This window comes from Acanthisitta chloris, unplaced genomic scaffold (assembly GCF_000695815.1).
Source record: "Acanthisitta chloris isolate BGI_N310 unplaced genomic scaffold, ASM69581v1 scaffold40181, whole genome shotgun sequence".
Lineage (NCBI taxonomy): Eukaryota > Metazoa > Chordata > Aves > Passeriformes > Acanthisittidae > Acanthisitta > Acanthisitta chloris.
Window position 1 is genome coordinate 13,248 of NW_008656105.1, and position 26,641 is coordinate 39,888.

At 42.7% G+C, this 26,641-nt stretch overlaps 1 protein-coding gene across 1 annotated transcript in view; it reads right to left on the reverse strand.

Annotated features, from left to right (window-relative positions):
* CDK15 (cyclin-dependent kinase 15) overlaps nucleotides 1–26,641 on the reverse strand; it is a gene marked incomplete at its 5' end in the record, with an annotated part of 29,300 nt that overhangs the window by 700 nt on the left and 1,959 nt on the right. Inside the window, 6 exon segments of the mRNA XM_009084169.1 lie at nucleotides 4,756–4,895; nucleotides 7,522–7,570; nucleotides 14,662–14,725; nucleotides 19,374–19,467; nucleotides 24,834–24,954; nucleotides 25,527–25,650. Coding sequence (XP_009082417.1) covers nucleotides 4,756–4,895; nucleotides 7,522–7,570; nucleotides 14,662–14,725; nucleotides 19,374–19,467; nucleotides 24,834–24,954; nucleotides 25,527–25,650 — 592 coding nt within the window.

Sequence of the window (26,641 nt, forward strand, 5' to 3'; positions counted from 1 at the left end):
AATTTTTATATTCTTATGTATTTATATCATTTTAGGAAAGATAATGAGATAGTTGTCTTTCAGGCTAATTGAGTTCCTATACTCATGGTTGCTTGCTGTCACAATCTCAAACTTAGCTTTAACTTTTGTGCCTTAGAAATCTGATCACTACATCCCTGTTTGCTCTTTTCTGCTGATAACTAGGTGAAGTCAGAAGTGCACCTGAGGATGGAAAATGACTATGTGAGACTTCCAGTCTGTATGTCTTTCACAGCAAACAAGACAACTAAATATTTTCAGATTTGCAGTTAAGCATGTTAAAGGGAAAACAGAAGTTAAAGAAACCTCAGATACAACTTGCAATTAGACAAAATTGAGAAAAACATCTGCTAACCTCTGATGCAATAGTGTCTGCCTCCATGAAGGGTATTAACAGCACTCCCCTCCAAGAGCAGTTCATCTCCCTGAACAATAAGACCTTTATAGAGATTCTCTGGCCTGAGATCAATGGGAGTCAGAGCATTTGATCCATGTCTGTAGGACTTTGTTTCCACAAGTCATGTGAGCCAAACTTTGCGCCAGTTGTGCTTTTACAAGAGCAGGAGCTGGGGAGTGAGCAAAGGAAACCTTACTTCTTTTCCCATCTTCCCCTTTGCCCTGTGCTCCCAGACAGTGCCCAGCACCTGCCAACACAATGCCTGCTCCAGGACAGCATGTGGGGGAGAGCTTAAACAGGGCAACTTGTCCAGAGCCCTGTGCCCTTGTCAAACATCTGCTGTGATGTTGCAATGTCTCTTTCCTAGGGTTAATGACAGAATTACAAAACCTCAATGTCCTGTCAGTACCTGAGCAAACACAATTTCCACCACTGTGGAGATCAGGCCAGCCAAAGCAAGGGGTAGTTTTCCTGAGTTAAATGAAGATTTGCTTTATGACCTCACAGATAAAAATGCTTCTGGCTCAGGAGTGGCAGCTGATTTCCTGCTCAACCTCAGCTTTAGTTTATTCCTGTACTAAGACACATTATAAACCAGATTCATACCTCTAATAGGAACTTCACTTTCTAGGTGCCTATATCTGATTTGCAGTGATGGATATCTATTTGCTGTATACAGAGCTGGCAAAGCACAGCAGTAAAAAAAAAAAAGTGACTATATAAACCTTTTAGCTATGTAGGAGAACCTAGGGAAACCAGCCAACCCAAACAAGGTGTCATGAAAGCCAGCTCTTCTTTATACATCCCCTGTGATAACATCTACCAGTGCTGGCTAATCCCAACAGTAATGGGATTTTTGGTAAGCAATGGCTTTCAGCCTTAACCTCCTCATTGCTCACTCTCACTTTGCATTAGTTTAGATGCAACAGACATTAAAATGACACTGGTCTATGGACATGAAGCCTCCCTCCTCCTCCTTGTCTCTGATAAGTTGAACAGTGGGCTGTTTTAGGAGAAACAGTAGAGTGCCATCACCAACTGGCACACTGGGTTTGGGTTGCTTGGGGAGGTAACAATCAGAGATGAACTGTATCCAAAAGGAGCAAGTACTTTCTCGTCAAAGCCAGGATCATATCCATGAAACATGCGATCCTCTTCACTGAGTACAAATTGGACTTGACTAACTGCTGTGCTGATGGTATGCCCAGGGTTGAATGTCTCCTGCACTGTGAGAAAGGTCCCTACTGAGACTGGACATTGGTCTGTGGGGATAGGATCTGAGGTGCCAGCTCAGATCAACTGGCCAAACAACCCATGTGTCTGGGTTGTTGGGCCAGAGATCTTACAGTATGTTTTCTTGATAACATAACACTGTTGATAACCCCAAATCCCACTGCTTACCCTCTCTGCTTCTGAGCCTGCTCTAAAGCACTGGAGGGCAAAAGAGGGAAAATAAACCAAATCTATAACTAAGAATAATAAGCTGCAATTGTTACTGTGTCTGACCTGTCTGACAACAGAGTGAGATACCTTCTCAGAAGGCCCTTTGCACTTCAGGACTGACACTGAGTTGAGAGCACAGATCATTCTTTCTTGATTTAAGGATCTCATCTTTCTTCCAGGAGAGATTAATTGGACAGAAAACATTCTGCTTTAACAGGTGGCAAAGGGTTAGATTGAAGTTTTGTCAGAGTTGCTGCAGTGCAGGGATGACTGCACAAAGATAATTGTCTCAGGATTGGCTTAGGCCAGGAAAAGGACAGCAAATGCTCCAGTTTTACAAAAGGTCATCACTGCCACCCCTTAGGCTACTAGCCACACTGGAATAAGTAGAAGAATCTGCTGCACCTCTCCTCTTGCTATATCCAGAGGTACTGGTGGCACGTGTAGAATGAAGGCCATGAAGATGATGAGTGGGGTTTGAACCTGGGCCTTAGCACCCCCTTCTAGCGCTAGAGGCACAGGAATGAGTATCTGTAGGATAGGCCCATCTGGGAGTCAGCCTCACTCAGAGGACAGGGAGTCTTCTTCCTCTCTTAGACCATGGGCTACTCTTTTTCTCTAGCACTTTGCATTCAGGTGAGCATAGCAACAGTAACCTGTTGCCCTTTGTAGGAGTTGACCACCAGAAAGCAAGGAGCCCTGTGCTTCCTCTCCTGCTTCCCAGGGCCAGCAGCCAGCTTCTAGCCATTAGCATTCCCCTCAGTAATCAGAAACATGCCATTTGGAGGGGTACTTATCTTTGAAACACTGATTTCCCCAATTATTTTTTTCCTAGGAACTGACCTTTGAAAAACATCCTCTAGCTTCCAGCTTGTCATAATAACTTAGAAAAAGTACAGTTATGGATACAATTACTTTCATAAAAATAGGGATTAATTTCTTGCGGGAAGCTTTTATTTTTCCAAATGTTGTTTCCCTCTTACTCTCTCACACACCTTGGGATCAAGCCCCTCTTCCTTTCACCTTTCATCTCCAGCTCATTCTTTGCCCTTCTGCATTAACTTTCCCCTTCAGAGGACGGCGACTAATGGCATCCTCCAGAACAAAGCAGGAACAGAACATATTTAAAATCTGCACTGTTATCATAGCAACAAGAATTTTAAAATGGTACAGTTAAATTTCAAGATAGTGTTATGCCTAAGTGACACAAGAGAGCAAATGTCTTACACGACTATGGCAATAGGAATGGCTACATGGGGAATTATTCAGAATTGCCTAATTTTTCAGGTTTAATGAGTCACTCATGAATATGTTCTTGCATGATCATACTGTACTTGTTTCAGACCTGTGCACTTTGATTCTGTTCCCAACACATTGGTTGCTATGATAACACCATGCAGTTTCCTGTCCACAAGGTACTTCTCACTGCAATATGGGGGCTAATAAATATGGGACGGTGCTTAAACCCAGGTGAAATGAATCTGTCCCCTCTCTGGCAGCACATTGGAGAGATTGACATGTTATGCCAATCTGTTTTCTCATTCTTTCTATTTCTCCACACTCTCTCCCTTTCTCTCACACTGTCTGTACCTGTTTTTTTCCACACTCTCTCTCTTTCTTGGCACTGACACTTTCATCTTCTCCCTTGGGGATTGGAGATGTCACTGCGGGAAGTGCTTGTCCGCCTCTCTGGCAGCAGCAGAGCCCTGTGGCTTTGACAAACCTCATTTAATTGGGAGGAAGCCAGGAGGGTTTGAAAGAACTGAAACATCCACGAAACTCCTTTTATCAGGCATAATTTAAACTCTGCATGGAAAAAACCTTATATGTATAAAGAAAAGTCAACTTCCCTCCTGCTGTGCGTGCTCCCCTCCTTCCCCCCCAGCACAGGCAGGCTCCTGAGAGATTCCATCTTTTCATTTTTCTAGAAGTGTCAAAGTAGATTTGTGCTCTGTGGCTGGGTGAACAGAAAAGGAATGCAGATGTCTCTCACTCATGCACAGACACACACAGAACACCTTCTGAAGGGCAGCGGTTTGGGGGTTTGGGAGAAATGCTGGCTGGCTGCTCCTTCACTTGGGATGTGTCTCAGGAGCAAGAAATTTGGTTTTCCAATAGCTTGACAACACAGTCCATGAAGGCTTTTTCTTAATTACTCCTATCGTAAAAAAACTAGTGTAGAGGGTGCCCAGGAGGCAACAGGGAATGTGAGGTCCCTTTGGCCTGTTGCCTGACAGAAGGGAGATTTTCCTAGTGGGGAACGGAACATGTAACTTGAGAAACTCTGTATTTATTATCAACTCAGGGCAGGAGAGGCAGAGCCCTGTGTGCAGCTATGTGCATAAGAGAGGGCAGCAAGGGAAGAAGACAATAAAGCAGGTAAAACTGAAGGGGAACGGGTGTGACAGGGTACGAGGAACAGCTGTTTCAACATCAAAACAGAGCAGGAGGAGCAGTCCATGGGAATTGGGGCTAGCATATCATGCTGAGCAGCTGGAAATTCAGGCCGTTAGGAGGGACTAGCCTGTGAGTCCCACTGAATACACAGTGTGAACTAGCTGGAGAGAAAGCTCCAGGCCTCTGGGGTTACAGAATAGGGGAAAAATGACCTGTCAAAGCATATACACCTCTGCTTTGCAAATGGACCATGGCAGGAACCCATCCAGGTCTCCTTCTGGTATTAACACCATGGTCAAGCAGAAGAAAATAGAAAAATAAGCTGCCAAATTTGCAATGGGATGTAAACTTTGCAGCACACAGGAGTGGAGAGGTAGTGCCGACAGAAAAGGGAGACATCCGGGTGAATGGCAGAGACTTTCAAAGTGGAGAAGAAACTCCTAATAAATAGCATGTGCAGTAGCTCTTTCTTGGTGAAATGAAATTGAGAGTTATCTTACCAGCAGGATGCTGACAGAGCTGAGGGGGTAAAGGGATGAAGAAGTCATGAAGAAATGCATCTTGTGTGGAGATTTGGCCTCGAGGGAAGGCTGTAAGCATCCTGGAGGCCAAATTCTCCCCTGCTGGCACCCTGCTCAGCCTAGAAAAACAGAATTAAAAATAGCATAGGAGATGAGGACAAGGCAGAAAGCTGGAACCAGAACTTGACCCAGCCCTGCTCAGAGCTTGAGGCAGAGGTAGTGGAGGGAGAGGAGAGCTGTATAAACCCACCCCAGCTTATATAGCTTCTCAGGACATTGGCTTTTCCATCTAAGTTTGATTATGTTGGAGAATATGCATCCAGAATTCAGCTCAAACTCATGTTTACAGAGGAATTTTGAAAATAAATTTCTATTTTGTGAAAAGAAGATAGTAAGTGAAAGGGGAAATGATGTTGGTGAGACTTTATTTTGCATGTTGTAGCTGGAATATGAGAGGTTGGTGTTATCAGTTTACATTGACAATACAAGTGCAGAAAATAACCTGACTGGCCCACTGAGAGGTCAAGCTAAAAAACCTAAAGAAAATACCATTTCCTCTTTTCCTATCCTAGTACCAGTAATGCAGCTGGTTGTAAAATGTGTTGGGGATTCATGGAGAAGGATCTGTTTCTCAGGACGAGTGCTTAAAATAGATCTAATACACATATGCTCCGTGCCCTGCAAATACCAATGCCAAGTGGCTGCTCTCTAGAGGATCCCACAGCTGGGGACAAGGAAGTAGAAGAGAGAAAGCAAACCAACAAGGAAACAAATAAAAATAGTCATTTAGTTTTACAGCTTTTAATTTGTTTGTTTGTTCTGATCACGTTTCAGCATCAGGAGGCCCATCAGAGCAGGCCAGTTGTGCTTCCTCCCTCAGCCCCTGATGGTGCTTCCCCTCCAAGTGACATCAGGGGCTGGGATCTCCCTGCCCCTGCACTCCCCCTCCCTATGCAGGACATTTGACATGCTGAGATTTTTGTTTTGAGGAGGCAAAATGTAAAATAAAAGAAAAGGAAGAAAAAGGATGAACAGAAGAACAACCAAGAGAGAAAGAGACAGAGAGATCCTGAGAAAAAAATTCTAAAAGGTCTCACTGTGGTAGGTAACTGCTGAATTTTCATCTCCAGCAAAAGGTTTGAAGCCCCTGCTTTCTTGTGGAGCAGGGATGAGACAGGGAACCAAAGCATCCAGTCTGAGGCTGCTTGCTAGAACTGCATCACAGGCTGCTCCTGCCATGGCAGGGACTTACTGGAGACCTTCTGCCCCCTCAGTCCCTGTTGCTGCAGGCTCCCACACTGGGCAGCAACATGGTTCAGTGCTTCCCACCATGGTTCAGGCTTCCTGGTGGTGGCAGAGCTCTGCGCAGAGCTCCCCTTTGATTTCTTAATTGGCCATGGAGAGTCATGGCTGAGTGGTCTGTATGAAGCAGCTCTTTCCTTCTCAAGAGCTGAGCATGCCCAGGCAGTTCTTTGGCCATACCAGCACTAGGACTCTGTAATGCAGAGCTGGAGCTGGCCCACATGCAGCCCAGAGATCTGCCCCAGAGGTGATGGACCAGCCTGTTGGTATGGATCTGTAATGGGCCCTGTCAAGGGATTGTAGCCAAAAAGCAGAAGTACAATGCATCAGAGTTGCAAGAAATATACTTATTTGTTCAGGCTGAGAGAGGATTTGTTCTGTTCCAGGACTTGCATTATTAGGGTTTGCGATATGTTGAGCTTTGTGTGTTTCTGAAGTTGTGTATGACAGTGGCTGGCATTCCAGCAACCTGTGCTTTGCTGAAAACTTCAGCATGTTTGTTCAGCCATTCAGAACAGCATTTGGGAAACCCAGCTCTGAAGGGCAGCACACTTCCCTCCAAGCAGGGCTGGATCCCAAGCACTACTGAGCTGAACAGCTAATAAACAGCCGCAATGAAAAATGTGGTTATGTCCTCAAAGGATTCTTGACCTCTACATTAACACAATCCTGAGGACAAATCCTGTCTCATCTTTTCCTACACATCTACAGAACCTGTTGTGTGCCTCAAAAGCAATATAGAGGGGTTTGATTGTAATGATTCTCCAAGTTAGGTTAGGGCACTTTGCCTAATTATAAATTTCTTCCACTGATTTATATATACATTGTCTATATATGCATATATGTATGTGTATATATATATGTGCTTGAAAAAACAGCCCCTTCTCTTAGCACACTGGGGAGTGATTCAGCAGTGCTGGTGTGCCTGGTCAAGCCAAGCATGGCCTTAGTCTCATAGCTTTTGGCCACTAAGAATGTGATTTTCCCCCTCCTAACTAATCACAAGGTTATTTCATTGTCTCATGAAAATGCTGTCCTAGCATGTCTTCCTTATTGCTGTTGAGCAACATTCCTACAGTCTGTTTCCAGAAATGAAAATTGGGACAGTGCAAAGTCTGCCTTCAGTCTGTGCAAGTACAACCTGGGTAAGTATAACCTTCTGAATTGAACTGTGCCCCACAAAAAGTTGTTCATAATGTCATTGAATCACTGCTTATCTCAGAATAATCACTACTCCTCTGAGAATGATAAACCCACTCTATGCCTGCATTTACTGCAATCTCTCAAAATCAGTTGCTTAACTGACATTAGATCTGCTTGTTACTACTGAGCTACCTCACTCTTCCTGAGCTTGCGGTAAGAGCTCATTTCAAGTTAAATGATTGCATAAAGAAGCAAATAAACCCTGAGGCAATTTTGACACTGCCATTATAGGTAGCTCACCTGTCACAGATGACTCAGAGTCTCTGAGGTCTCCTGGAAGCAACCTGTTCTAAAAAGTGTAATATTCGATCACAGGATTAAATGGAAACCAAGCCAAAAATCATTCTTTGAGCCCTTACAAAAAAACCCCAAACAAACATGTGCTCAGAATTTCAAAGGGCCCTATAGAATCTGTCATCTTAGTATTTATAAATATACATTATTCCTATAGGACTTGAGTACCAACATTTACTTTAGTAAGGCTGTTCTAGTTCTGTAACCCTTTCCTTTCATTTATCTCTGAGTTTAGGCCTTGGCCCTCCTTCTGTTTCAGTGTCTTAGCTTTGACTTCTATAAAAGCAGTATCAGTCCCCAAAGCTTTCACACAAAGGAAGCAGAAAGAGGTTTGCAGGCCTGAATCCCCAACAATAGTCTTAGCTATCCAAGGAGCTGCTGAGCTTCATGTATTGCCCTGTGGGTACCTGGGGCTTTTCTGCATGGATGTGGCAGAAGGACTGAGGACAGAGTAAAGATGTTTGTATCCCACTCTCTTCTTGCCCACTGCTCTTGCTGCCCGTGCTTTGCTACGGCTGTTGATTATCCAGTTAACCATTCTCAGGCAGTCTTTTTACTTACTGATTATGTGATCTCTACCAGACTGGAACTTACAGTTTTGTAAAGTCTGTGTTCTTGTTGATGTTTTGCAATTACATATTTCTAAACATTGGGGGAAATGTAGAGGAATACATTCCTTAAATATTTTATTATAAAGCATGAATTTTCCCAGGCTTAGATATGAATGAATGGCTTAAGCCCAGAAAATTTCCCCTTAGAGCTGATCAACAGAGATATTTTCTTACATTAGAAATTTCTTACATTAGAAATTTCTACCTACCTCTATTTTCCTAAGCAACAATTCTGACAGCAGAATGGTGGTACTCTAGTCATGGAAAGGGGAGCAAGAAAGGTGGTGTCAACCTCTCTTCCAGCTCAGCCTGGACAAGCATTCCCCATGGCAGGGAGACCCATGAGGAAGCAAGTGCCACTGGTCTGTTGCCAATAGACTCAGAGCTCCATTGGGGCTTATGCTGCAGCATCCAAGAGCATCTGCCCTCCCTTACCACCTAGAAGCACCAGGCACATCATTCAGGAACAGGAGCTGCTGGCTGCAGTCAAAACAGGAGTCCCCTCTGCCTTTGCCTGCACGGCCATTTCCAGAGTGCCAGGCCCAGGGGTTCAGTCACTCAGTGCCTGACTTGATGCACAGACAATTTGAAAAAGTGCATATGACTGAACTTTCAACACTTAACCCTTCCAGCAGCAATCTTTCATCATTAAAATGGCAAGCAGTTTGTTAAAGCTGTCTATCACAGGGTAACAGTTCACAACTGAAATGTTCTCTGATACACATATACTAAGATCGTTTCTAGAGCAGTAAATGACAAAATAACTTGGGGTGGGATTCATGACTTTTTAAGTGCCAGAGCACTGGAATTATCACCAATATATAGAACTTACACATTAGCATCTTAAATACTCCCTTCCCAAATCAGTCACCAAGATTAACTGGCAGAACATTCCTCTTGGATCACTAATAACATTTTCACAGGATCATCTTTCCTTCTTTTTGCCCCCTCAACTGTAATAAAAATGTAGAAATAAATTGTCCTTATTGAGTAGAGATGTTAAGTTTCCAGATAGAAGAAAATAACTTAAAAAATGGTTTGGAAAGGCAAAAGATTTTTCTGCATGAAATAGAAATTTTTGCCTCTTCACAGAGCTGGCCAAAAACTTTCAGATGTTGTAATTTTCTGCCAGAAAAATTGATTTGTGAGATGGAAACATTTCATGACAATATATCAATTTCATTTAATATTTAATAAAAATGTCAAGACAACTTAAATATTTTACTTTAACTGTACTGAAATCTTTTAACATCAATATTCTTTAATGAATTTAACATACAAGTTAAAAAATGCATTTCAGTTGGTAACAGCAGGGCAAAATGTTTCAATGATATCCAAGTGAAATGTCACTTTGTTTTTGTGGAGTGCATTTTCAGAACTAACATTCCAAAGAGGAAATAGGATTTTCTTTACATTACAAGTAGAAATATCAGCTTGCTTACTGGGAACTGGGAGGAATACCTGAATTAGTCTTTGCTGTCTTGAGCAAGACTCTTGACTTACATTTATCATTTATAAAACATGGAAATTAATAATTATCTGCAAGGGATAGTGTAAGAGCGAGCCAGGGAGGCAACTACTGTTGTTCCTGTATAAACACATCTCTCAGTGGAAAATTCAGCTTGAGTGAGGCCTGCCAAACTGGCAACTTTGAGTATATGGGGCTTTGATTATAAATGGAAGATATGGATAAGAAAACAGTGTGTCTCTGCTCAAGAATTTAATGCAGTTAACTAATCCACTTTAAATCACTTCAGATTAATCTCCTGACTGACCCCATATAGACAAACCCTTAGAGAATGCCAAGGCCCCATTGTGTCGAGCAGGGTAAAAACAGCAGTAAGTATTTTCCCTACTGTAAGATTAAGACCAATCTAAAACTGTAAAACAAAGTAAACAGCTACTCCCTAAAGGTAAGAGATAAAGAATATTTGGATATCATTCAAAAAAGTGGTTTTTGTGATTTAATTGTTTTACAATGATGATATAGACATAAAATTATGGGATTGTGTAGGGCTGATTGGCTTTTTTAACAATATGGGTAGATCTGAAAGGTAGCACTTAGGTTTGTTATTTTCTATCCTTATGCAAGGCAGTGTGCTAATGAGGAAATGCGTTCCTATTTGAAAACCCAGGTGGAAGTGGCTAATGAACTGATAATGAGGCAAGCAACCCAGAGGACAAAAGTTAAACTTTCCTAATTGCTGAAGAGAGAGAAAGAGGATGCCAAGTGCTCTGGATGGAGGTGCTGGGGTTCCAGGCTCACAGAGAAAATTTCTCTCATTAGTGAAATCTCTGTGGCTGCAGGACAGAAGCAGAGCTCTGCCTGTGTGGCAGGCTGGAAGCTGCAGGCTATGCCCAGTATCAGACAGATAGGAAGTTTCCATACACCCTGGCCAGCATACATTGCACATTAGTTACAGTGCTGCTCTTCCCTTTGAGATCAAAGCCATATGCAGTTTATTATGAAAATAAAATTTTCATCATTTTAGAATTCAGTTTCCAACCATCCCATTTGTTAAATGAAACATCAGCATAAAAAGCGAGGTTTAAAAAAAAAAAAAAAAAAAGATAAAAAAATAATAAAATGCGCTCGGAGTGCAGACTTCAGCTGCATCCTCACAAATGCCACGGGAAGTTCGCGTTCCAGGGCCTGCTGCTTGTTGCTTCCATCTGCTGGTGACATCTTGGAAACGTGACACATGCTGAAAATCTGCACCTGGGAGCACAAGTTGACTCCGGAAAGCTTCTAAATCTCATTCAGCATAGCAAAGCCTGCAGGTACGGGGGAAACTAGTCTTAATTTAAAAGTCATTGCTGCATCTGAAAAGACCCTGTTTAAAACCTACTACGTGAGGTGATGCTACCTGGCATAGGAAACTTCATCAGTCAGCCTGTGTGATAAATCGAGGAGTAAAGTGAATTTATCATGGTACAGAAAGACGAGCACTGTTCCCCACTCTTTGGAATCCAAATGTCAGAAAAAGGAAACAAAACCTTACTTGGTACATTTTGGCACTCCAGTATTCCCAGTTTGGCAAAAGCACTAGCTTAATGGCATGGGCTGTGATTCCTAATCCTTTCCTGCCCTTGACCCCTGCTGTCTAGATTCAAACTTGTAACCATTAATGGGGCTGGATCAAAACACTGGCCTTCTGGTGTCACCAATGGTGTTTAGAGGGGATTTAAGCTCACTGCTTTTCAGTGCAGTGAAATGAACACAGCAGTAGATTAATGCAAGGATTTGAGCTCACACAGCATGAGAGCTTTCAAAAATAGTGTTAACAGAGCTACAACTGCCTCTTTGAGGGGAAGAAAAATGAGGGGAACAGAACAAATGAACAAACACAGGGCAAAGCCTAGTCGCTATAGGCAGGACTCCTAAGCCTGGGGAGCCAGGGAGAGGGCCAGCAAGTGTGCTGAGATGTGAGGCAGGAGCTCTCTCTCAACCCCTCTGTTCTGCAGGAAATGGTTCTCAAACCAGGGCAGGGGAAAATCATGCTTTAAGGTCTTGTGACTGCATGTAATTCCCTACCCCAAGCGTCTCTCCCGCAGAGAGGAGGTGAGATCACAAGCTGTAGGGCTGGCCACGCAAGAGTTGCTCACCCATCCTTCCTGTTCACCTGGGGTCAGGCACAGGTTGAGCTTTTGGCAAATGGGGCAATGCCCTAGGAATGGGCATGAGGCTGTTTCTGAACTTTGTGCAAGAAGGCACAGGGGCATAGGGTGGTCAAATAGTCCTTTGCACACTTCGTGCCTTGCCAGCTGCCCATAGAGGAGGCAGAGGAGCTGCTTTTCCTCCAGCTGCCCTGTGTGTGCCTGGCTCACAGACTCGACATCCAATGATGGATCTTTTCAGACTGCAGCAGAATGTGCTCAAGTCCACAGTAGTGACAGGAAAACATCTAAAGGTTTCCAGCTTTCATTTCAAAGATTTCTACTAACCCACCTGGCCCAGGAACCCTTCCAGTAACAATCTCTGTCTGGGGCTGAGCCTACACTGCTGAATCCAGTGGGAGTTTTGCCATCAACTTCAATGAGAATAGGATCACACCTCAGTGCTTTGTTTTGCCCGTGTTCGTTCCTTGCCTCGGGCAGGAACCTGTTTGTTTATTTGCTGCCTGCGCTCAGTGCGAACATCAATAGGACTAGCTAAAAGAATTCAAACCATCAGATTTGGGAAAGTGCTACAAAGTTTGTTTGCTTATCTGAACCATCCCAGGCACCCAGATTCGCACAAATGGTCTGGGAATAACCTCAGGAGAGAAGGTTTTCTCAGGCAGAGTCCACAAATTCCACTTGGACTGAGCATGTCCTAGGGGGGCAAAGCAGAATTTGTGCTTCAGGGAAGAGAGGGGAAGTGCCCAGAAGCATGTAAATGGTAAATAGCTTTAAACAAAGAGACTAATTTGCCTTCTTACCATCAAAAAGTGACTTGATTTAGTTCATAAGTAGGGTAAATAGTCCAATCTTATACGACTAACCTTCTTCTGTCCAGACTGGTGTGTATAATCCAGGTGTGAGCCAAGTGCTTGGTTCCAGTATGTGGCTGGAACAGCTCGCAGCCCCTTAGGCAGGCTCTGAGGAGCGGAAAGGGATATTGCCTCTCCAGCTGGCACAGCTATTGCCCCTAACAATGACACAGCACCCCTCTCCCATCTGTTTGCTAGCATGGTGGGATACTTCCATAGAAAGATGTCGTCTGACTCCTGGATTTCTGCCAGGTCCAGCCACAAAAGGCACCAGCATCCCAGGATCACAGCACAGCACAGGTCAATTCTGCCCCTCCAGAGTCCATTAGGGAAAGTTTCTATCAGGTCTGAAAGTAAGTCAGACTTGAAAACTGCTTATGATGACTAGTCTTGTCTTTACTGGAGCTATTGCCATGCTGCTTAGGTGCCTGTCCTCTCCCTCCCAGCCCTGCCATCAGCACCCTCCACAACAGCAGAGGACAGCACTGCTACTCAGGCAAAATAGAGCTAAGCAGGAATCACTGCTAAGAGCAGTTCTAGGCACTCACATTCTATGTTGCCTGAACAAGTTTCTTTGCTAACATAGCCTTAATGCTTGCACTTTTAGATGATCTCTCCAATATAGCATCAGGACACCCAATCATCATCACTGAGAGTTTTTTACCTTGTATGAGTACTTGACTGGTAAAAAAAACCTCTTTGTGACTAGTTCATTCCACACATGAGCGTTTCTTTCCTCCCAGACTACTCTTCCCAACTGCTAGACTACCCAGCCAAGCCTTCAACAACTTAAAGAAGAAAATGCTTCCTTCAGCTGTCTGCTCTGTGCTTGCTTGCTATCCAAATTAAACTTGCTGTGTACAGCGACACATTCCCATTTCACGCTGGTTTGATAAATGTGTCTCAGCTAATTGTGTGAAGGATTCCGGTCCTTTCGACTGTGAGACCAGGTTATTGTTCAGCCAATCTCAGCTACCATGTGAAAATGGGGGCTGTTTAGTGTTCATGCACCAGAATCAAAGGAGGGGCATCTTGGACTGGGTCACAGAGCAACACCCACTTCTTTGAAAAGATGTTACTATGCTCTACTAAACCTGTAAACCTCTTGCTCAAAGCACATCTTCTCCGTCCTCCTTTTCCCCCCTGCTTTTTTTTCCCCTTCCAGATAGACAGGTTCCCCCCACCACTCTCCTAGTGTACAAGTGAGAGAGAATGGGTAGATTGTAGATGGGTGAATTTCACATTCTAGGGTTTTTAATATTTCACTTTTATATTTCTCTTACAGAATGATCCTGCTGAGAGGCTGAGAATCAGTGCTCATCATTTCCCCCTCACTGACACTTGAATATATTTTCCCAGGAGAAAACATTAAACAAAAAGAAAAAGAGAGAAAGGGAGAGGGGGAGAGGGAGAGTGACTGAGCTAGCTTTTCAAAGCATACTTCTCAACCTGCCCACATCAAAATAAGAGACAACTGGCCCTTTGAAGTCCAGGACACAGACTTCTCTACCAGCCCATGTGGAAATAAAAGAATCCAGCTTTATAAATCACACAGATTTCTCACCTTGCGTACATCAAAATCAGGGACAGTGACCTTTAAAGCCGATGTTTAAAGGTCCCCAAACCAATCTCCATAAAAATAAGGAGAGTTCACATAAACTGTGTCTCCAGGTGCCTGTCAGCTTTTCCAGTCTAAACCAGGAGACACTGGTCCTTTGCACAGAGTGGAGACTAAATACACTGTAAGCACTTGCAGCAATGAAATCTTCCATGAGACTGACACATACCCAACACTCAGTGAGGCAACTTTGCCATGCATGTATCTTTGCTTGTGTACTAGACCAATCCCAGTGTTTTTGTAGGCCCTACAACACCACTGTCATTATGTAGCTCAAGGGATTTAGCCAAAGCACAGGATTTTTCGTAATTAAAGTTACTGGCCCAAAAATCGAGTGGCTAGTGACTCAGAGAAGAAGTTGGCCTTCTTGTAAGTTAAATCCTACCTGGGTTATAGTTGGGGAGCTTGGAAAGTCCTGGCCAGGTGTCCTCAGTTGGGACCCCCAATACCTGTGCAAAAGAAGACAGAGAGTGAGAAGAGCAATAACCTCTTTCTGCCAGTACTTTGCCTTTGTGTGGAGTTGGAGGAATCAGTCTCAATGGAGAGTGATGGCCTTTGCTGTAAACCAGCACAGATTCACATTGCCCTGTCTGGTGCTGGGTGTACCACTGTGCATAAAGGACACTGACATTTTATCATTTGATTTTACAGCAGAAAGGGCCCTGCTGAGATTGAATGTTGTTGCTGCTGGGAACATCAGTGAAGGCATATGCAGCTTCACTGCCAGGTGCCCCTCCTGCACGTGTTTGCCAGCCCAGAGGTCTCAGTGTTGAGCCCCTTTCACTGCTGAGGGTATCCTCCTGCACCAGAGCTACACTGGGGACCTATTCTGCCTACTTGCACTGGCAGCAGCTGATACACTCAGCTGTGATAGAAACTCCTCTGCCTCCTGAGGTGAAAAAAGAAAAGCTGGCAGACTGGTCTAGTGGCAGGTGCTAGAAAGCAGTTCAGCACCTCATCCTGAAGGATATAGACCTTCAGCAGTGTCTTTGGCCTTTATTAGGAATTGTGGTCTTCAAGGTAACTCCTCACTGGGCAAAGTCTGGGCCAGTAAAGCCTCCTCCAAACACATTTTAGTTGCTGAAATGTGTGAGATCAAGCATGTCTGGATTTCTGTACCATCTGCAGTTGAGGATGTTTAGTAGTAGTATTATTATTACTTAACACATGCAAAGTGCCTATTGATATTGATATGGATGACTTGTGCTAAAGAAGTAAAGCCACATATTTAAAGAGTTCATCGCATGTTATGTGGTAGTGTAAATCAGTACTGCTAGCTCCAAGCATTCAAGGCTTATCATCCAGACATCCCCCAGAATTATCAGATTTCCTTAAAAAACAGTGACATTTTAGCATGAAAAATTTCAGGGGTTGTATTCACTTTCTCTTCTCCAATATCGGATTTGTCTCACATTAATTGCACTTTGCGTATGATAGACAATTCTCGTCCCTTAAAATGTAAGCTGAGATATATGATATGAGGAACGTGGCCTCACAAAAACTTGTGGTAAGTTTGCAAGAAAACAGGCATCAGTAAAAAAAATACATTAAAGAAGGAAGAAATATAAAGCCTGGTTGTTGCAGTTGTTAAGCATCTGGTAGCTGATTGCTTTTCTCACTCATGGGATGGGAAACAGCTGTTTTCCAGCTGTGAGGACAATTACAGCTACCTGGAGAAGACAGCCACAAGTAGGGACTGCATCTCACCGCTGTCACGTATTAGCATGGTGGCCTGTGGGGGGAAGCAAGCTAGGATGACTTGTCTGACCCATATTTCCAAACTGCTTATGGACTCAGCCTGCCACAGAAAAGACTTGGTGGTAGGACCCTTGTCTCTGGTCACCAGTAAAATCAGTCTTGAAAGCTTGAAAGGTCCTCAATGAGAAGGTGTCTTGCAGTGTTCAGCCATGTGAGGATGTTGCAAGTTGGCTCGCATGAAAGGCTCTGGATGAGATTGTGTTCTTGACTGGTATGTGTATTGTATAAGTTGGGCAGGTCTACCTGAAACAAACTCTGTATGCACAACAAAGAGAGAGTTGGAATCTGATTGAATCCAGATTTTGCTCTATTTTGCTATGCTGTTAGCTTTCCAGGAAGCATTAATGTGGGCCCTCGTTCTTCAAGGTTTCTTGTGAGCCATAGGACATCAGTTCTAAAGGCTTCAGAGGAAGCTGGGGAAGTTCAGTGCACAGTAAAATTATACTCTCTGGGGTGAGCTCAGCACTCTGACTCTTTGTGAAAAATTTAAGAAAACAGTTGTTTGTGCATGCCTGTACTTTGCTACATAAGGTTTGTAGTAAATACTAAAATTTTGCTGCATTGAGGTGTGAAAGCATTGAGAGTACCAATCACTCAATGCCATATGAATTTATATGTGTATTTCCTGAGCCTTTTCTTTACAAAAGATGCTATTCCAACCCATAAACTTGAATCTATTTTTTGCTTTCCAGTGTAATGGGGCAGGTGATATTCCGTTTTCTTTTCTTTCCTTTTTTCTTTTTTTAACCCCTGACCCTTTAGTGAGATTCCTTGCCAAATCAGGTAATGTGTTACATTTGTTTAGTTGAAATTAATTAAACTCTGGCAATTGTTTTACCTGTTTTGTATACACCCTAAGTCTAGCTGTTAACTCTCTGGTCCATGCCATCAGACAAAGCAAAGCAGCTTCTATACTTCACTCTGTAGTGAAAGGTCTTGGTACAGCACAGTTCAGTCCACTTGGGAAGAGGCACAGTTTCAGCCAGAAACATTTTACAAGCAAGTGCTTCAGGCTGGTGTAGATCATTGTGTTCTCTCTCTGCCCTCTAACTGCTTACTTCTCCAGTGATATCAGCGCAAGGGATCAACCTAGCTGATTTTGCTTAATTTTGTTGGGAGGCTATGTTTTATGTAAAGAAGCCTCATAGTCATTCATTTGGCACTTGCTGCATGTTTGGCTCAGCCACGGAAGCACTCTAGTGACATTCTGCAGCCTAATCCAACCCACATGAAGTCCTTCTCAGAACAATGTTAATCAACAAGATGGAGCTTTTGCATTCAAAACCTATGGCTGATCTCTTGAAATCTGAATGATGGAGCTTTGTCAGGTTTGCTCACTCTCCATGCCATGAGTGAACTGGAGACGCTGCAGTTCACATTCACTCACGCCATACTTCCATAACTAGCACTGCCAGCCTTCCCATTGGTCTTGCTCCTGTGCCATGCTCTCACTGGTCATTAGTGCTACTGTTTGTGCAGCCAGATGATGAGCTGTTCTCATTTAGAGTAAGCCAGGGAGAAAACAAAGTTACAGGTTCCGCAGTTCATGTAGCCCCACATGTAAGCGGTGACATAGGAGGAGCAATGAGCAGCCAGGGATAGAGATGGGAGATGGAGACTGCTTGAGGTAGCAATTGCCTTTAGAAGAATTGTTGGTGAAATTACAGTCAGTTAGTCCTAATGATTCAACAGGACAAATGCATTTCACAGAACGGGCATTTTCCAGACATATATCTATATGGTGTCTGAACCAACAGGCCTATGTGGAGATAAGCATGCTGGGTGATACAGACTCATGCACACAAATGCAGATGGTCTCTAAAGCAGTGCAGAGTCCCTCTATTATTAGTACATGAAAGGAACAGACTATTAGAAAACAGTAGGAATCCCTGTTCTGAACCTCACACTCAGCAAAATATCTCGAGTTAAGCATTGAAAGCCTCTAAGGAGCTTTGAAATCTCGGCCTAAGTCAGAGCCTCATTCCAGGCTGTATAACTTCTGTGAAAAGCACTAATTATTTCATAGCTCTTAAAGCTTCCTCATGATTTTTAAATAAGAGGGTTTTTTTCCTTCTATAGCACAAATCCTATTAATCATGGTATTAGTTATAATACCAGAGAAGTTACGATAGGGCTATAACCCCCTAATGCAAAGCCACAGGAAATGTATCCAGAGATTTCAGAGACATAAGTGGAAGGATACCCTTCATTCACACTCTGAGAAACTGAGCCTTGCCCTGGCTTTGAACCCTGTTAATTGGCCAAGTATGGATGTTTTTTTCTCAATATTTCTTTTTTTCCCCCACTCACTATGAAGGAGAAATTCAGCATGTATTTAAATGGACTGAATTCAAGTTAAGAACTGAAGGCACTTGTATGACTTTTTACTACATTCTAGCTACAAGCAGAGAGGAGAACCCTACCAAGCATGAACATTTCTGGATGAAGGGATTAAGAAGGAAAAATCTGACTTACACAGTCTTGAGGCTATAAATTTCTCATGACCTTCCGAATTTCATTTTTGCTCTACTTTCTCCTCTGAAAACCCACGTCTGGGAAACACACTATGCAGAAGAGTAAATAACTGGAAGGAGATGTGAAAGGGCAGATACCTACAGCAAAACTCAATATGAATCCATAGGTGGACCTTCCTGTGAAGTCAGTAACAGGGTCAGCAAGAGAGCGATCAGGAAGATATTAAATCTGTCAGTGCTGCTAACTGCCTCAGTCCTACCAAGCTGCACTAAGGACATGGCTCTGTGTTTCTGTTTCTTCAGCAGAAAAAAGCCAGCTCAAGAGGCTCCTGAACATGTCTGCTCTCACTCACTGCTGCCTTTATAAAGGAATTTCACATTTTCCATTATGCCGAAGCAGTCTCTAGGGCTGCACCATAAACTGGATGATACAAAATCTTCCAAGTAAAAATGAAGAAGGGCAAACCTCAAGGTCTTGCCATTTTCAAGGTAGTTTGAGAGCAGTATTAGAGCTCCTTTGTGAGAATATGGTGTGCTGTATCCTACAGTAAGTAAAGGATTTAACAAGAAGCAACAGAATTTGTAGTACCTGCACACCTTTTATGCCTTCTTCAATTTAACATCACTTTAATTGGCTTTAAATTTTTGATGAGATGACAAACATCAAAGAGAAATCATTTGATTTACTCCTGTGTCTGTAGGAAAGTTGCCAAATATAAAATGGGTTACAAAGTCTGCTATGAACTTGGCAGATTAGACCAAATTATTTCTGCTGCTCATGGGACCTGCGCATAGGATTTCAAAATTAAGTAGGCTGGAGCAAGAGATTCTTTTTCTCTCCCATTTCAGGGTACATTTTACTCACCACCCAGATCTTCTCCAGCTGTTCACGAGTACCAGAAGTTCCTGCAAATATTGGCTGACTCTGGATCCTTTCAACGAATATACAGCCTTCACTCCTGCAAGAAACCCAAGGTATTAACTCATTCACACACATGACATATAATATGATTGTTGGGATGGGAGGGGAGAGAGGCAGAGAGATAATTGTTGGAATGGAAATTTAGAAATCCTGATTTGTAATGCAGAAATCCTGATATAAGATGTAAATCCTATATATATTGCAGTTCAAATCTGAACAGTACCAGTCTGATGTGTCAGTATTGTATACCCCACATCATGTCATCTAGTGAGTGTGTGTGTGAAGCAAGGCAGGATGTGGGGGGTCTTTATATATGCAAATAAATAAAGGTTTCAGTGAAGACTGTTCTACCTTTACAGTATGGTGGTAGGCAGGATCTAACATTATGAAAAAAACCTACTGATTGTGGAAGGTCAGAAAGGTTTCCTTTGGGAAGGGCCATCTTGTACATCCCTGATCTTGCAGCATGTTCTAAGCACTTGCAACTGGCCTTTGTTGCAAGTTGTATGTAGTATCATTAACCTCATCCTAGTCTTACAGATTGAATCACTTGAAATAAAAAGCTCACAAGTCAAATCAGATGGGAGTAGACCAGAGATAAGTCACATTCACATCCCTCCAGGACTTTAGAAAAAAAGAGTAAACAGTCAAAGTTCCATCCAAGTCTGTTCCCATCTCCTTTTTCTCATCAGCACCACCCACTGAAAAAAAACCCCCTCACCTTTCACCTACAAGACGAGATATGTTTGGAAAAGAAACTCACTAAGAACTATATTTTTTTCCAGTTCCAAATAACTTGTTTCAGGTCTCTGTCAATTAATCCCATTACAAACCATCTGAAGAAAGGGTCATGGCAGAAGCCTGTGGAATACAAGGTTACTTTCCACGAGGAAAAGGTGCAAAATTGGAGTGCTAACATTAGGAAAGATAAACAGGGAACTACTACACACTACATTGTCCTGAAGGATACATTAGATGCAGAAAGAACCCAGAGGCACTGACCACTAGAGCAATTTTTCCTTCAGAAGCAATTAGCTCTTCCTTGGAAAACTGAAGGAAAGATTTCGTAGCATTAAGAACCTAGAGATAACAGCAAGTTAAAGTATTCTTATTTTTATGTCGTCTCCTGCTCTGCACTGGTGCTGAAGCAAACCTGCCAGCTTAAAAAACAAACCCCAACACCTGGAAAAATGCTGAATTTTACTAAGGTCGTTTAGTCCTGATGGCAATAATGATAGGACAGTTGTGACCAGGGTAGACTTACCTATTTGCAACTGCTCCCATCTCTTCTTGTACGGTGTAAAACTCTGCTCATTCACTTTTTAGTCTTTTTCCTCAAAACTTTCTCTAGGTTTCCTGTCTTTCCACTAAGTCCCATCACAACTTTTCAGGTTTAAGTCTCAATCTTCTTTGGTTATAGCACATTTGAGTCCATTAAGCTCAAATATTGAAATCCAGCTTTGTCTTACAGGCTCTGAAAGTATTGTTTTCTCCTGCTGAGCAATAGCTGCTAACCTCTTCTGATCATCTGTGCTCCTGTGTTACCCCTTGCACCTTGTTTTTGCAATACTGTAGTGGCTTTTCCCACCTGGCTATGGTCAGCTGAAATCTTGATATGCAACTCATCTGCAGTATTCATTTTGGTCATCCTTGCACACCAGGTAATGCCAAGACTGTTTGCAGATCCATATCTAATGTTGCTTTCACAAACATCTCTGCTGCACTTTCCCTTAGCTTCCTGTACCCTAACCTTGGCAAGTCTTGTGAGATGAGCTCCTTGCTTGTCTAATATGTTCTTACAAAGTCCAGACATCACGAAACTTAAACCATAGCTTTTGCAACATAGACTTATTTTGCGTTTCATAGCACTACCACATCACTAGTCATTATTTTCGAGCCTGCAGACAGATTCTACTGAGACCAGTGTCATACCAACTTCTATTTTGCAACCACAGGGGCTGCTGTAATCCACTGATTGCATTGTTTAACTGTGTATTGTCAATGCAGTTTAGATACTCTTGATTTGTAGGGAGAAGAGAATCAGCTCTATGTGTTTTTGAAGCAAATGATCCTGATTTGAAGCAAATGATGGCCATTAGAGGCCATTTCCTGCTGTTCCAACAGCAGGAACTTTTTTTCCTAGTTTCAGCTTGCTTTTGCTCAGAATTGCTCATGAGTAAAGAGTTCAAAAATTCAAATCTAACGGAACAATCTTTTCACTAAAAGACTCTGCTCAAGAATAACAAAAGCATCTCCATATTATCAACCCTGTGTTCAGCACAAATCCAAAACATAGCCCTGTACTAACCAGTATGAAGAAAGTTAATTCTACCCCAGCCCAAACCAGCACACTAAATATTTAAACCTGGTGTTGTTTTGCTTTTCCTCTTTTCCTTCTTACCCCTCTGACACTAATTTCCAAGGTCTCTAACCTCTTCCAGTCTACAAGTTTCTCAGTGGTTCTTAGTCCCATAAAGCTGCCTTGGGAAGACGTAGGGCAGAGGGAGGGGTCTTTTGAAAAGAGGCCTAGACATGATGTTTTAGCATGTGCCAGATATGCACATGAATCAAGACAGTGACAGCTAACCTAACAGGAGAGGTTACAGGGATATTCAGAGAGCATAAGCAGAGCTGGTTCAGACAGCACAGTTTTACCTGCCTGCAATCCCTGGGGCAGGTTCAAACACTGCACTTAGTTCTCAGCCTGCAGTGCTGCATCACACAGTGGAGAGACTTTTTCATCAAGATTAAGATCTAAGATATCTCTGCTGCATCCCAAAGTTCCCTCTCCACATTTGGTTTGTGGTTTTTTGGCATCAGGAGATGGCAATTTTGTATTTAACCAGAAATATATCCTTTCTCTTGTTCCTCGCTGAGCATAGTCTGTACAGTGTACCCCTTAGCCTACATCTCCTATCGACCCTCACACAGCAGGGCAATGTGAGCCAGGCTGAGGAAAAGGCTGTAGCAGGTCTGGCAGGTCCATGTTAAATGACTGTAAGTGAACTCCTGTTCTACATGAATCTACCTGGAAAGATCCCTGTGATTTTTTTTCTCTCTTTTTTAAAATGGAAGATTATGCAAGGAAAGCCTGACTGAAAAGAAGACGTCTTAAAGCACTCATGAAGTAAGCAGCCACAAGTGTGGCACATGCATAAAGCACTTGGTGTTTTTCAAAAAAAGAAGAAAAAAGTCCTTCTGATACGTAGTGTAATCTCCCTGAAATCCCTTAATTGAATCTTCTAAAGTCTTGAAGAGATAGTGAGGGAGAAAGAGAGATACAGAGAGATTAAAACAGCTTTTCTAGTTAGTCCAAGAGTGACTGAGTCTCCTTCTATATCTCTTTCTTCATCTATTCAAGGCCTCATTCACTTCCCATGTGCCTCCCACTGACAGTATTGCTGCTCAAGCACACTATGCATGAATTGCCATAATGTTTTATTTTGTTATAATTGGTTTCTTTAAGCCAAAGCATTGACACCCACTGTCTCATGCCATTGCCAAGGGCATTCTGACCTGCCTTCATGTAAATTGCAGCTTCCAAAAGACATAGGGGTGTTTTTTTTCCTTTCTTCCCAATAGACAAGTAACATCTGTGTGAATTCACATTATTTCCTAATAGCCAAAAATTGAACTTAAATGCAGTGTACATCAAGATAATAAATGACTCTTGTTAGAGGAAGTTACTGAATAGAGCTCACTGAAGTACTCTCTATTCTCTCAGCACGATATCTTTCTTTAGGGCAAACACTTTGAATGTTGTTATTATAAGGAGGCATTATAACAAAAGTGCCTATAGCGTGAATGTAGTTCAGTGGGACAGAGAGCACTCTGCTGTTAGAGCTGGTCAGAGTGCTGGATGGGATCTTTGTGTACCCCTCCTATGTTGCTATTCATTACACCAGAGCAGAGTTATGCAGTGGGGATGTTGGTTTTGCATAAGCAGAAATGCCACATTTTCTGTGCATAGCTGACTCTGGACAGGGGTCAACTTTCAGGAAGAAAACTAACAGGCTTATGCCTAATACAAACCCTCCAATCTGCTAGGCAGGCATCTTCAGACTCAGCAGACATTTCTGAGAGACTGTCTGGAGGGAAAGATGACAGGTAGTGGGGGAGAGAAGACAGGACTACTTAGACTGGCTTAACAGCTGGAAGCCATTAGAATTGAGCAAGGTTTTCCTCCTCAGAGAAATCTTTAAGCAATTAAATTACCAGCAGTCCTAGGGAAATAAACAATCTAAAAACTCCTGTTTCCCTGAACTATGCTCCAGACTTAGGCCATTGGAGTGTCTGATAAGCTGCAGAGCTCTGGAGGGAGATACAGCCTGGGAAGACCTGGAGCTTCGCTGTTTGTAAATGTAGCCAGCCCTCCTCTTGCACATTCTTCAGCCTGCCACACTCTCACCCTTTCCCAGCCTTAGACTCTGCAGAGCAATTAAGAAAAGTCCTGGTGGGACAGATACAGGCAGATTCACTGGCCTAAAAAAGGGTGAAGCAGCAATACCATCTACATATGTAAAATTGCCCAGAATAAGGAAGGTCTCCTGCAACTTCCTAGGTTGCCTGCTGTCTGGGCATAAGCTAGGACTGTGCTGCTGCAAGTGGCCTCAGGCTGCTGCAGAAGTGAGCCAGGAGGCAGAAGAACCTTATGGCCCAGCTACACATCCAGGCCAGCCCAGAAGACCCAGTGGGACCCCTGTGAAGTCCCCATCCTCTCTTGCTTTCTGCCTGCTCTCAGAGACTCCTGTCCCTTTGGCTCTGCTAACATGTGGCTTGTTTCCTGTGATTCCCAACCACATGAATATTTTGGGGTAGAATTCATAAGGTAACAAGGCTTTAACAGACACATCCCTTCTGTGTTAAATGCAGACTGCACCTGAGACATATTCTTCAAGAAGAAGGACATAGTATCACAGAAATAATGAAAATCTCAGACACTTTCCTATCTCTAGACCCCTTGAGAAACCCTGTAATGCCACATTTTGTTACCAATTTTATTGATAGTACAGTTGTGGATCTATTGTTTCTTCACTGTAGAGAGCTACTGCTGACTCAGCAGGCCACATGGACACATACATAACATTGAGTGCATTAAGCAAAGGTTTTCTGTTGCAAGACCTGAAAATGCTTCATACATGTTACCAAATGAGATGTACATCTCTCATTAATATTAGCAGATGAGGTTTATATCAATCCATAGCTGAAATGTAGTGATGCAATTCCCCAAAACTTCTATGAATTCAGCAGTACAAAATTCCCCACTGCTCACACATTTTCTGCTCACAGGTGTTAATTCCTCGATTTACAATTCTATTGACTGTAACTTTAGTTGACTTAGTTTAGTTTGGATAAAAATCATTTTTCTCAGGGGACCCCAGATGCTTTGAAATTGGTCAGTACCAGATACCTATATCAGAAGAATAACCTGTAGCTCCAAGCAACACATCAGGAGGATGATACCAGAGTGTCACCACTTCAGAGGAGTATGCCTGTCTGGGGATGGACTGGGCATGAGCAAGGCCTGCAATAAAAACAACCAACCAACCAAACTGCTGTGGTAGGACAGTCTTTCTACCCGTGCAGTGCATAGATTGTAATAATCAAAAACAGGATATTATTTTCTCTTGGCTTTTTAAACACAAGTAATCCCAATGCAGTTTACAAGCAATTGACAAAGAAAGTGTGTCTGGAATATACTCCTGGGGCAGATCAGATCTAGCAATATACTGTGTTTTTCAGGGCTTTATCATTTGTAACTGAAACAGCCACCCCAAACCAATGCCAAGAAAGCCTTTTGGTTCAGTGCATTGCTGTGGACTCCACACGTTACATTATTTCTGGACAGAGAGGGGTTGAGTCTCTGTTCTCTTGAACTAGTTTTACATGTCAGTAATTGCTCTGACTTAAATGAGGTTAATCCTTGCATCTATCAGTATAAATACAAGAAAGGCTGGACTGACCACAGTAATAGCTTCCTGAAGTTCAGTAAAAGGTTATGCTTCTATGCCTTAATTGGCTGTGGATACAGATCTATATGCATGTTAAAGCTTTGGTCTGAGCAGATACATTAGCAGTATCCAAACTGTGACTCACCAAAGTCAGCTAATTTGAGCTCACCAAGGCAACTGATGAGCAAGTTCTGGGGTTTGAGATCACGGTGAAGAACGTGTTGCTGGTGGATGTAAGCCAGGCCATGCAAAAGCTGGAACATGAAGAGCTAGAAAAAGCCAACAAAAAATTGAAATGATTTTGTGTAACTTTGTATTAATACATTAACTCTGAACTTTAGGAGAACCCTGGAACAAAGTAGAGACAAAGTAAGTAAGAAACCAGTAAAAATCCCAAAAATGAGTAGAGCTGGCTGAGGAGGAGAAAATTGTGGTAGGGTATGATTGCCTTGCAGCTTTCTGAGGGTTTTTTGGGTTGGAATATTTGGTCAGGAGAACAGTTTTATTGCAGTCCCTAAGTGCACATTTTGGAAATTTAACTTTCCTTTAGAAATGGACTGTTGATTGCAGGAGCAAGGTCAGCTTGCCAAAACACAGGCCCAGCCTTCAGAACAGCAGCTATTCTGATTTCAGTGTTCAAGACAAAGACTCACAACCAAAGCAAAATGAAGGACTAAGGAGCTTTGCCCCTCTGACACAACTGGCACCAGATGAGGGAGTTCCGTGGCTGCTGTACACGCTGTCGGTGGAACAGGGAACTGACTGACCTGTCAATGGGAACTGTTGGCTTCAAGCTGGGAGAAAACACAAGGACCTAATTTAAACAGATATAGGAAATAAGATATGATGAATGAAGCAAACAAGCAAGCAAGCAGAAGAACAATCAAGAAAGCAAGCCAAGAAATTAATATCTAACTCTCACCACCATGGTGTTGTAATTAGGTCTGGGGTGAAATAAGTTGGCCTGAAACAAGGTATGAAGTTGGACAGTGGATAGAAACAAAACACAGCAAAAGTAATTAGACTTTGCCAGAAAAAAAGATATTTTTCACCAGAAGTTTAATCTGAAGAGGAGGAAAAACAGTGACACCCATAGGTCATTTTTGTACCAGAAAAGTGTTCCTGTAACATTCTGCATACCTGCCTCATATTCCATAGGAATCACTCAGAGAAAAAACAAACAACGTTTGCCAGCAAAAGTTAAGCAAGCTAGATGACCCTCCTAAAGGGGCAGTAAATAATTTTACAGTTCAGTTCCTG